Source organism: Bombina bombina, chromosome 5 (genome assembly GCF_027579735.1).
Source record: "Bombina bombina isolate aBomBom1 chromosome 5, aBomBom1.pri, whole genome shotgun sequence".
Lineage (NCBI taxonomy): Eukaryota > Metazoa > Chordata > Amphibia > Anura > Bombinatoridae > Bombina > Bombina bombina.
In genome coordinates, this window is record NC_069503.1 from 1,012,669,042 (window position 1) to 1,012,681,859 (window position 12,818).

At 41.5% G+C, this 12,818-nt stretch overlaps 1 protein-coding gene across 1 annotated transcript in view; it reads right to left on the reverse strand.

Moving 5' to 3' along the window:
• Positions 1–12,818, reverse strand: part of UBR5 (ubiquitin protein ligase E3 component n-recognin 5) — an 877,374-nt gene that overhangs the window by 59,112 nt on the left and 805,444 nt on the right. The window contains exons 51-52 of the mRNA XM_053715922.1: positions 7,424–7,537; positions 6,727–6,871 (exon numbers count right to left, since the gene is read on the reverse strand). Coding sequence (XP_053571897.1) covers positions 6,727–6,871; positions 7,424–7,537 — 259 coding nt within the window. The remainder of the gene's footprint in view (positions 1–6,726; positions 6,872–7,423; positions 7,538–12,818) is intronic.

A 12,818-nucleotide genomic window follows, 5' to 3' on the forward strand; every position in this document is an offset into this window, starting at 1 on the left:
GCATTGAGAACTGCTCTCAATTCCAGAATGTTTATTGGAAGGAGACTCTCCTCCTGATTCCATAGTCCCTGAGCCTTCAGAGAATTCCAGACAGCGCCCCAACCTAGTAGGCTGGCGTCTGTTGTTACAATTGTCCAGTCTGGCCTGCTGAATGGCATCCCCCTGGACAGGTGTGGCCGATAAAGCCACCATAGAAGAGAATTTCTGGTCTCTTGATTCAGATTCAGAGTAGGGGACAAATCTGAGTAATCCCCATTCCACTGACTTAGCATGCACAATTGCAGCGGTCTGAGGTGTAGGCGTGCAAAAGGTACTATGTCCATTGCCGCTACCATTAAGCCGATCACCTCCATGCATTGAGCTACTGACGGGTGTTGAATGGAATGAAGGACACGGCATGCATTTTGAAGCTTTGTTAACCTGTCTTCTGTCAGGTAAATCTTCATTTCTACAGAATCTATAAGAGTCCCCAAGAATGGAACTCTTGTGAGAGGAAAAAGAGAACTCTTCTTTTCGTTCACTTTCCATCCATGCGACCTTAGAAATGCCAGAACTAGCTCTGTATGAGACTTGGCAGTTTGAAAGCTTGAAGCTTGTATTAGAATGTCGTCTAGGTACGGAGCTACCGAAATCCCTCGCGGTCTTAGTACCGCCAGAAGGGCACCCAGAACCTTTGTGAAGATTCTTGGAGCCGTAGCCAATCCGAATGGAAGAGCTACAAACTGGTAGTGCCTGTCTAAGAAGGCAAACCTTAGATACCGGTGATGATCTTTGTGGATCGGTATGTGAAGGTAAGCATCTTTTAAATCCACTGTGGTCATGTACTGACCCTTTTGGATCATGGGTAAGATTGTCCGAATAGTTTCCATTTTGAACGATGGAACTCTTAGGAATTTGTTTAGAATCTTTAAATCTAAGATTGGCCTGAAAGTTCCCTCTTTTTTGGGAACCACAAACAGGTTTGAGTAGAACCCTTGTCCTTGTTCCGACCGCGGAACCGGATGGATCACACCCATTAATAACAGATCTTGTACACAGCGTAGAAACGCTTCTTTCTTTATCTGGTTTGTTGACAACCTTGACAGATGAAATCTCCCTCTTGGGGGAGATAATTTGAAGTTTAGAAGGTATCCCTGAGATATGATCTCTAGTGCCCAGGGATCCTGAACATCTCTTGCCCAGGCCTGGGCGAAGAGAGAAAGTCTGCCCCCCACTAGATCCGGTCCCGGATCGGGGGCTTTCGGTTCATGCTGTCTTTGGGGCAGCAGCAGGTTTCCTGGCCTGCTTGCTCTTGTTCCAGGACTGGTTAGGCTTCCAGCCTTGCCTGTAACGAGCAACAGCTCCTTCCTGTTTTGGTGCAGTGGAGGTTGATGCTGCTCCTGTTTTGAAATTCCGAAAGGGACGAAAATTAGACTGTCTAGCCTTAGCTTTGGCTTTGTCTTGAGGTAGGGCGTGGCCCTTACCTCCTGTAATGTCAGCGATAATTTCTTTCAAACCGGGCCCAAATAAAGACTGCCCCTTGAAAGGTATATTAAGTAATTTGGACTTAGAAGTAACATCAGCTGACCAGGATTTTAGCCACAGCGCCCTACGTGCCTGTATGGCGAATCCTGAGTTCTTAGCCGTAAGCTTGGTTAAATGTACTACGGCCTCCGAAATGAATGAATTAGCTAGTTTAAGGACTCTAAGCCTGTCCGTAATGTCGTCTAGCGTAGATGAACTAAGGTTCTCTTCCAGAGACTCAATCCAAAATGCTGCCGCAGCCGTAATCGGCGCGATACATGCAAGGGGTTGCAATATAAAACCTTGTTGAACAAACATTTTCTTAAGGTAACCCTCTAATTTTTTATCCATTGGATCTGAAAAAGCACAGCTATCCTCCACCGGGATAGTGGTACGCTTAGCTAAAGTAGAAACTGCTCCCTCCACCTTAGGGACCGTTTGCCATAAGTCCCGAGTGGTGGCGTCTATTGGAAACATCTTTCTAAATATTGGAGGGGGTGAGAACGGCACACCGGGTCTATCCCACTCCTTAGTAACAATTTCAGTTAGTCTCTTAGGTATAGGAAAAACGTCAGTACTCGCCGGTACCGCAAAGTATTTATCCAACCTACACAGTTTCTCTGGTATTGCAACGGTGTTACAATCATTGAGAGCTGCTAAGACCTCCCCTAGTAATACACGGAGGTTCTCCAATTTAAATTTAAAATTTGAAATATCTGAATCCAATCTGTTTGGATCAGAACCGTCACCCACAGAATGAAGCTCTCCGTCCTCATGCTCTGCAAGCTGTGACGCAGTATCAGACATGGCCCTAGTATTGTCAGCGCACTCTGTTCTCACCCCAGAGTGATCACGCTTGCCTCTTAGTTCTGGTAATTTAGACAAAACTTCAGTCATAACAGTAGCCATATCTTGTAATGTTATCTGTAATGGCCGCCCAGATGTACTAGGCGCCATAATATCACGCACCTCCCGGGCGGGAGATGCAGGTACTGCCGCGTGAGGCGAGTTAGTCGGCATAACTCTCCCCTCGCTGTTTGGTGAAATTTGTTCACATTGTACAGATTGACTTTTATTTAAAGTAGCATCAATACAGTTAGTACATAAATTTCTATTGGGCTCCACCTTGGCATTGGAACAAATGACACAGATATCTTCCTCTGAGTCAGACATGTTTAACACACTAGCAATAACTTGCAACTTGGTTATAATCTTTTTTAGCAAAAACGTACTGTGCCTCAAAGAGGTACTAAACGATTAAATGACAGTTGAAATAATGAACTGAAAAACAGTTATAGCATCAAACTTTAAAACAACACAACTTTTAGCAAAGGTTTGTTCCCATTAGTAAAATAACAATAATTAAATTTGACATAAAAATTACAGAGCAACGTTTTTATTCACAGTCAATATAAAATTCTCACAGCTCTGCTGAGAGAATCTACCTCCCTCCAAAGAAGTTTGAAGACCCCTGAGATCTGTCAGAGATGAACCGGATCATGCAGGAAATATAAGAGTAACTGACTGGAATTTTTTGATGCGTAGCAAAGAGCGCCAAAAACGGCCCCTCCCCCTCACACACAGCAGTGAAGAGAAACGAAACTGTCACAATTAAAAGCAAACAACTGCCAAGTGGAAAATAATGCCCAAATATTTATTCACTCAGTACCTCAGCAATGTAAACGATTCTACATTCCAGCAAAAACGTTTAACATGATAAATACTTATTAAAAGGATTAGTGACTTTTAACAGAGTAGTTCCGGTGAAATACCATCCCCAGAATACTGAAGTGTATACATACATGTCATTATAACGGTATGGCAGGATTTTCTCATCAATTCCATTCAGAAAATAAAAACTGCTACATACCTCAATGCAGATTCATCTGCCCGCTGTCCCCTGATCTGAAGCTTTTACCTCCCTCAGATGGCCGAGAACAGCAATATGATCTTAACTACTCCGGTTAAAATCATAGTAAAAAACTCTGGCAGATTCTTCCTCAAACTCTGCCAGAGAAGTAATAACACGCTCCGGTGCTATTGTAAAATAACAAACTTTTGATTGAAGTCATAAAAACTAAGTATAATCACCATAGTCCTCTCACACATCCTATCTAGTCGTTGGGTGCAAGAGAATGACTGGGACTGACGTAGAGGGGAGGAGCTATATGCAGCTCTGCTGGGTGAATCCTCTTGCATTTCCTGTTGGGGAGGAGTTATATCCCAGAAGTAATGATGACCCGTGGACTGATCACACATAACAGAAGAAAAGGAAGATATTTTACCTCACAATCACCTCAGATCACCAGAGTAAATTCTGTGTAAAAAGTTATACTCAGCTGCTCCCAGCTGCAGGTAAAAAAACTAAAAAAATGAAGAAATGAACAGCAGCCAATCAGCATCAGCAGTGCTGAGGTCGTGAACTCTTACTGTGATCTCATGAGATTTGACTTAACTCTCATGAGATTTCATAGTAAGCTTCCTTTTCCTGATTGGTGAAATAATATGAGAGTGCACGAAGCTCATCCTTTCAGATGTCCCGGGACAGACACACTAATATGCTGCTTAGAAATCCTTTACAATGGGAGGTGGCTACTGAGGAACTTTTGAGGTAAAATATCTTTCTTTTTTACATAGAGATGTTCAGGTGATATTTTCTAGTCAGCTTTTTACAGCTATGCTGCATCACTTTCAAGTGTTTAAACATTTGGGTATTATGGCCCTTTAAATTGATGTGCACTATTATCTGTTTGTACAATTATTAGCGTATTGCTTGCTATTGCTGATTATATGCACTGTATAAATAAATGTGTAAGGCTTTGTCCTGTTATTGATATACTGTACAGTCCTTGGCGCTTCTGATTTAGTTTTTTATTTTTTTTTTATATTTTTAATAAATTGTTATAATATGTACCAGATTCAACCTTTATAAGTATATATTCGTTATTTTTAGAGCGGACTAGATATTTCCCCTAACCTTATAGCTGGTTATTTACCATTGCATATAGATATTCAAGATATTTTTATGTTAGAATGAAGTCAAGGGTTACTTTATTGAGAGGCCCCTTGCCAAGGTAGAAAACACTTAGCATTGGTGAAGAGCTAACAAAGATAAATATCCCACTTTGGTGAAATTGGCAAACCCCTACTTATACACTTCAACAGCCTTTTCTCTGCTGCAGGAAATATAGCTGCAAACAGAGAACCAGCCTTAGCCAGAAGCATGTGGACATGTTGAGATTTTTGCATTTCAATGCAAAGTTTCTGAAAGAGTGAATAACAGAATGTTATTAACAGTGATAGTCTAACTCTTTCTAGTTCTACCTCTTTTCAAACAGTTTGTGGTTTTCTTTTGTTTAATTATAAAACTGTGCTCTGCTGCTTAAAAATTGAAGAAACAGTTGTGTTAATGTAAAGTTTTAGTCTGAAGTTTATATTTGTAACACTCATTATGTGGATTTTATTTAAAACATAGAAAACTTTTATTGATTCTCTTTTTATCCGATTAGTCGATTAATCGAAAAAATAATCGGCCGATTAATCGATTATGAAAATAATCGTTAGTTGCAGCCTTAGATCGAACCAAAGTGCGACACAATCGAAAAGCATGCGAATACAGCGCTAGTAAAGGGTTTTCCCCAGGTTAACCCCTTGAGTGCTAACGACGGCTCTGAGCCGTCGCAGAGTTTCCCACTCAGGTGCAGACGGCAGCTCAGAGCCGTCACTAGCACTCTCCCACCTTGAGGGAGATCTGGGGGCTCCCACCCACTCCTACCTGCATAGTGACAGGCATCGCCGGGGCTTCATGTTTTGCGTGATGACGTCACTGCGCAACTTTATTTAAAAAAAGACAATGAACAATATGGGGAAAGGGGGCATGCTGCTTAGAAGCCTGTATCTCAGGCATCTAAGCAGCTACAGACCACCAATGTAAGTCTTGGGGATCTGAAAAGAAAAGGAAATTTTTTTTTTTTAAATTAAAAAACCCTCAAATGTGCTTAGCACCCAGGTGGGAAAGTGCTTAGCACTCAAAGGGTTAAAAGAAAACTCCTCTTAAGTATCCCTCCAAAGGTCCGATAAGCCATAGAACATGGCTGGAATAAAACCCCATATGTTTAAGAGCCTCCACAATAACCCCCATAGGATTAAAGCCAGATCAGTCTCCCATAATACAGGGAAACCCTTCCTATTTTGTCTCCTCAAACTACAGTGCCCTGCCAGAATAAAGTAGTGTTAAAAACCATGGCTCCCTGCTGCCCATAAAGCTATCTCCAAATTAAAGAGATACAGTCCATGAAGAATCCACCTGAGAGGTTAACCTCCTGAGTGCTGTATCCTTCTAACCTAGAAGGCAAAAGCACTTACCTTTGGATCCAGATGCAGGGCAGGAACAGCTTCTTAGGTGTGACAGATTCACCAACTTCTGACAGGGACCTGTAGAAAAAGCAAAACAGAGTAACCAACCCTGGTTTTTTATAAAGGGGTAGCATTGGTGTAAGAAGTTAAGCAAAGACCACTGCCACCTTCTAACTGCTTAAAGCCACCATTACTCTTACTAAAGAGAATTACATGGACACAGCTTAACCCCAATCCTTGCTTGCAGGCAAAAGTACCAGTTAAAGGATTAAATATCTTCAGACACCATCTTCGCACATCCTCCTGATGTTCAAGGCAAAGAATGACTGGGGATTATGGGTAATGGGAGTGACAGCTCTTCTGGGGTGTTCTTTACCTCCTCCTGCTGGCCAGGAGCTGTATTCCCACTAGTAATTAGAATAGATTTGTGGACTCTCCATGCCAATTGGAAAGAAATGTAATTACAAGTTGTTTATTTTCCCTTTAAAAACAAAACGTTTGCTTTGCTTTCTTGGTATTCTCTTTCAGAGTAAACCTCAGGAGCAAGAGCAATGTACCGGAGGGAGTTAGCAGAACACACTGGATGAGCCAACAAGAGGAATTATATGTGCAGCCACCAATCGCCAGCTAGCTCTCAGCAGTGCATTGCTGCTTGAGCATTCCTATTAATGCTTTTTAACAGAGGATACCATGAAAACAAAGCAAATTTCTTAACAGAAGTTAATTGTAAAGTTGTTTAAAATGAGATGCTCTATCTGAATCATTGAATTGTTTAATGTTACCATTACTATCCCTTTAAGCTAAGAATATTGCAAATCTACTTAATGACATGAGAAAAAGTATTCTGATCATCAATTTACTTCTTACCCGACTCATCATTGAAAGATGTAAAACTTATTAGCATCTGGACATTAACTTCCCCACAACCATTGACTAAGAGCCTGAAATCTTCAGCAGTTAAATCTTCTAACGCATTCTTTGGAAGCACATCTAGTAGTCCCTTTCGCATTGCCTGTATAATATGAAAACATTTACCAGGTGAGATTAAAATGAAAATAAACCATCTGTAATGCCCATACTATGTATCTTAGATCAATAATATATGGTGTATATTTAGAAAGCTATATAGTGCAATGAGTGTAATTTTAACATCTGTGTTTCTTCTTTGGTGTTCATAGCTATAAGGAATTTTTGGAGCATAGGAAGAAAGACAAACAATGTAACGTTAAAACCTGTCACTGTCAAGTTATTTTTTCTATCTGTAATTATGGACCATTTTAACAATTTTTTTTAATCAAATAGCAGAACACTAACTAATAACAAATATATGTGTTGGACTATTTCATACTGTGGGACATCTGGAAAGAAATATGTATGAGCTAAAATCAGGAATTTTTAGTAAATAGTTGCAATAACACTACTTGTTAATTTGCAATTAAAAATGAAAAGAAAAAAGACTGTCTCCCTCTCTCTCACTCTGCCCCCCTCTCTCACTCTCTGCCTGCCGTAGCTTGATAAATCCAGCCCCTAAAATTCAGGCAGAAGAAAAAAGGAGGCTACTTACATGTAGTGGTTGCTCCGCTACTGCTAGCATTCTGTGTTCTGCATATTTTCTTACATATTCATATACATTTTGAGGGGTTACAGGAATATTTACACCATTGGGAATAAGCTCCACCTAGAAAAAAACAGTTTAGATTCTGGCTCACAAAGATGCTTATATTTTAAACATACACAAATGACAGCATTAGGGTTTTTAAGTGGACATTAAATTACTTACACTGCTTTTAAAGCAACAGTAGGAACAAACCTAAAAGCAATACTACATCCTCTGCCTTGTATGTATGTATGTATGTATCTATAAATGAATGTATGTATATCTATATCTATATATACAGTGGATATAAAAAGTCTACACACCCCTGTTAAAATGTCAGGTTTCTGTGATGTAAAAAAATGAGACAAAGAAATCATTTCAGAACTTTTTCCACCTTTAATGTGACCTATAAACTATGCAACTCAATTGAAAAACAAACTGAAATATTTTAGGTGAAGGGAAGTAAACATAAAAAAATAAAATATGGTTGCAAACTAATACTTTGTTGAAGCAACTTTTGATTTTATTACAACACTGTCTTTTTGGGTATGAATCTATCAGCATGGCACATCTTGACTTGGCAAGATGTGCCCACTATTCTTTGCAAAAACACTCCAAATCTGTCAGATTGCAAGGGCATCTCCTGTGCATAGCCCTCTTCAGAGCACCCCACAGATTTTGAATTAGATTAAGGTCTGGGCTCTGGCTGGGCCATTTCAAAACTTTAATCTTCTTCCGGTGAAGCCATTCCTTTGTTGATTTGGATGTATGCTTTGGGTCGTTATGCTGAAAGATTAAGTTCCTCTTCATGTTCAGCTTTCTAGCAGAAGCCTGAAGGTTTTGTGCCAATATTGACTGGTATTTGGAACTGTTCATAATTCCCTCTACCTTGAATAAGACCCCAGTTCAAGCTGAAGAATAACAGACCCAAAGCATGATGCTACCATCACCATGCTTCACTGTGGGTATGGTGTTCTTTTGGTGATGTGCAGTGTTTTTGCGCCAAACATATCTTTTGAAATTATTGCCAAAAAGTTAAACCTTGGTTTCATCAGACCATAACACCTTTTCTCACATGCTTTTGGGAGACTTCAGATGTGTTTTTGCTCAATTTAGCTGGGCTTGGATGTTTTTCTTCGTAAGAAAAGGCTTCCGTCTTGCCGTCTACCCCAAACATATGAAGAATACTGGAGATTGTTGTCACATGTACTACACAGCCAGATATTCCTGCAGCTCCTTTAATGTTGCTGTAGGCCTCTTGGTAGCCTCCCAGACCAGTTTTCTTCTCGTCTTTTAATCAATTTTGGAGGGACATCCAGTTCTTGGAAATGTCACTGTTGTGCCATATGTTCTCCACTTGATGATGACTGTCTTCACTGTGTTCCATGGTATATCTAATGCCTTGGAAATTCTTTTGTACCCTTCTCCTGACTGATACCTTTTAACAATGAGATCCCTCTGATGCTTTGGAAGCTCTCTGGGGACCATGGCTTTTGTGTAGGACGCGACTAAAAAAATGTCAGGAAAGACCTACTAGAACAGCTGAACTTTATTCAGGGTTAAACAGAGGCACTTTAAATTATGGCAGGTGTGTGATGACTCTTATTTAACTTGGTTTTGAATGCGATTGCTTAATTCTGAGCATAGCTACCTCCCCAGTTATACATTGTGCACACTTATGCAACCACATTATTTTAGTTTTTTTTTTTGTTTGTTTTTAGATTTCAGTTTGTTTTTCAATTGAGTTGTGTAGTTTATAGGTCACATTAAAGGTGGAAAAAGTTCTGAAATGATTTATCTTTGTCTCATTTTTTTTACATCACAGAAACCTGAAATTTTAACAGGGGTGTGTAGACTTTTTATATCCACTGTATATCTATAAATAACACACAGAGAAAGTCCAGCACTCACAAGCTCTCAGCTAAGATTAAAAGCAAAAATGGAAGGGTTAGTTACCGCATTTGGCCAAATGGGACAAGCTCAGGTACCACGTCAAGGTCCCTTCAAAAAACCTGGGACCCTAAAACAGCCACACAATGCAAGCTCTCAATCCAATAAACTGGCAACACGTGAAGGGTGCACAGGCTTATGTAATCACCCCAGACATATACAAAACACGGAAGGGGACTGCACTCTCAGACCGGACTGGGTACACATCCCATGACCCTGCAACATGCTCAGCCCTGGGTGCTCACTGGCACTCACAGGAAGCTATGCTGTCCCCAGAGACACAGGCAGTTAAACCCAGACAGGTCAAATTTGTTTTGTAATTTTCCCTATGGTTCTTGCACCCAGACCTGTCTGGGGTTAACTGCCTGTGACTCTGGGGACAGTACAGCTTCCTGTGAGAGCCAGTGAGCACCCAGGGTTGAGCATGTTGCAGGGTCATGGGATGTGTACCCAGTCTGGTCTGAGTGCAGTCCCCGTCATATATATCTACATATAAATCTCTCTCTCTCTCTCTATATATATATATATATATATATATATATATATATATATATATATATATATAAAACATAATTTATGCTTACCTGATAAATTTATTTCTCTTGTAGTGTATCCAGTCCACGGATCATCCATTACTTGTGGGATATTCTCCTTCCCAACAGGAAGTTGCAAGAGGATCACCCACAGCAGAGCTGCTATATAGCTCCTCCCCTAACTGTCATATCCAGTCATTCGACCGAAAACAAACAGAGAAAGGAGAAACCATAGGGTGCAGTGGTGACTAGTTTAATTAAAATTTAGACCTGCCTTAAAAGGACAGGGCAGGCCGTGGACTGGATACACTACAAGAGAAATAAATTTATCAGGTAACAAGAGAAAACATAATTTATGCTTAAGTGTATCCAGTCCACGGATCATCCATTACTTGTGGGATACCAATACCAAAGCTAAAGTACACGGATGATGGGAGGGACAAGGCAGGATTAAGCGGAAGGAACCACTGCCCGAAGAACCTTTCTCCCAAAAACAGCCTCCGAAGAAGCAAAAGTATCAAATTTGTAAAATTTTGAAAAAGTGTGAAGCGAAGACCAAGTCGCAGCCTTGCAAATCTGTTCAACAGAGGCCTCATTTTTGAAGGCCCATGTGGAAGCCACAGCTCTAGTAGAATGAGCTTTAATCCTTTCAGGGAGCTGCTGTCCAGCAGTCTCATAGGCTAGGCGTATTACGCTTCGAAGCCAAAAGGACAGAGAGGTTGCCGAAGCTTTTTGACCTCTCCTCTGTCCAGAGTAAACGACAAACAGGGAAGATGTTTGACGAAAATCCTTAGTAGCTTGTAAGTAAAACTTCAAGGCACGGACTACGTCCAGATTATGTAAAAGACGTTCCTTCTTTGAAGAAGGATTAGGACACAATGATGGAACAACAATCTCTTGATTGATATTCTTGTTAGAAACCACCTTAGGTAAAAACCCAGGTTTGGTACGCAGAACTACCTTATCTGCATGAAAAATCAGATAAGGAGAATCACATTGTAAGGCAGATAGCTCAGAGACTCTCCGAGCCGAGGAAATAGCCATCAAAAACAGAACTTTCCAAGATAAAAGTTTAATATCAATGGAATGAAGGGGTTCAAACGGAACTCCTTGAAGAACCTTAAGAACCAAGTTAAAGCTCCACGGAGGAGCAACAGGTTTAAACACAGGCTTAATTCTAATCAAAGCCTGGCAAAATGCCTGAACGTCTGGAACCTCTGCCAGACGCTTGTGCAAAAGAATAGACAGAGCAGAAATCTGTCCCTTTAAGGAACTAGCTGATAATCCTTTGTCCAAGCCCTCTTGGAGAAAAGACAATATTCTAGGAAACCTAACCTTACTCCATGAATAATTCTTGGATTCACACCAATAAGGATATTTACTCCATATCTTGTGGTAGATTTTCCTGGTAACAGGCTTTCGTGCCTGTATTAAGGTATCAATGACTGACTCGGAGAAGCCACGATTTGATAGAATCAAGCGTTCAATCTCCATGCAGTCAGTCTCAGAGAAATTAGATTTGGATGATTGAAAGGACCTTGTATCAGAAGGTCCTGTCTTAGAGGCAGAGTCCATGGTGGAAAGGATGACATGTCCACTAGGTCTGCATACCAAGTCCTGCGTGGCCACGCAGGTGCTATCAGAATCACCGATGCTCTCTCCTGTTTGATTTTGGCAATCAGCCGAGGGAGCAGAGGAAACGGTGGAAACACATAAGCCAGGTTGAAGAACCAAGGCGCTGCTAAAGCATATATCAGCGTCGTTTCTGGGTCCCTGGACCTGGATCCGTAACAAGGGAGCTTGGCGTTCTGGCGAGACGCCATGAGATCCAACTCTGGTTTGCCCCAACGATGAATCAATTGTGCAAACACATCCGGAGGAGTTCCCACTCCTCCGGATGGAAAGTGACGACTTAGAAAATCCGCCTCCCAGTTCTCCACGCCTGGGATATGGATTGCTGACAGGTGGCAAGAGTGGGACTCTGCCCAGCGAATTATTTGAGACTTCTAACATCGCTAGGGAGCTCCTGGTTCCCCCTTGATGGTTGATGTAAGCCACAGTCGTGATGTTGTCCGACTGAAATCTGATGAACCTCAGTGTTGCTAACTGAGGCCAAGCCAGAAGAGCATTGAATATCGCTCTTAACTCCAGAATATTTATTGGAAGGAGTTTCTCCTCCTGAGTCCACGATCCCTGTGCCTTCAGGGAGTTCCAGACTGCACCCCAACCTAGAAGGCTGGCATCTGTTACTATTGTCCAATCTGGCCGGCGAAAGGTCATACCCTTGGACAGGTGGACCCGAGACAACCACCAGAGAAGAGAATCTCTAGTCTCTTGATCCAGATTTAGCAGAGGGGACAAATCTGTGTAATCCCCATTCCACTGACTCAGCATGCATAATTGCAGCGGTCTGAGATGTAGGCGCGCAAATGGCACTATGTCCATTGCCGCTACCATTAAGCCGATTACCTCCATACACTGAGCCACCGAAGGGCACGGAATGGAGTGAAGAACACTGCAAGCATTTAGAAGTTTTGATAACCTGGACTCCGTCAGGTAAATTTTAATTTCTACAGAATCTATAAGAGTCCCTAAGAAGGAGACTCTTGTGAGTGGGGATAGAGAACTCTTTTCCTCGTTCACTTTCCACCCGTGCGACCTCAGAAATGCCAGAACTATCTCTGTATGAGACTTGGCAACTTGAAAGTTTGACGCCTGTATCAGGATGTTGTCTAGATACGGAGCTACCGCTATGCCTCACGGTCTTAGAACCGCCAGAAGTGAGTCCAGAACCTTTGTAAAGATTCTCGGGGCTGTAGCCAACCCGAAGGGTTTAGGTCCACTGTGGTCATGTACTGACCCTCTTGGATCATGGGTAG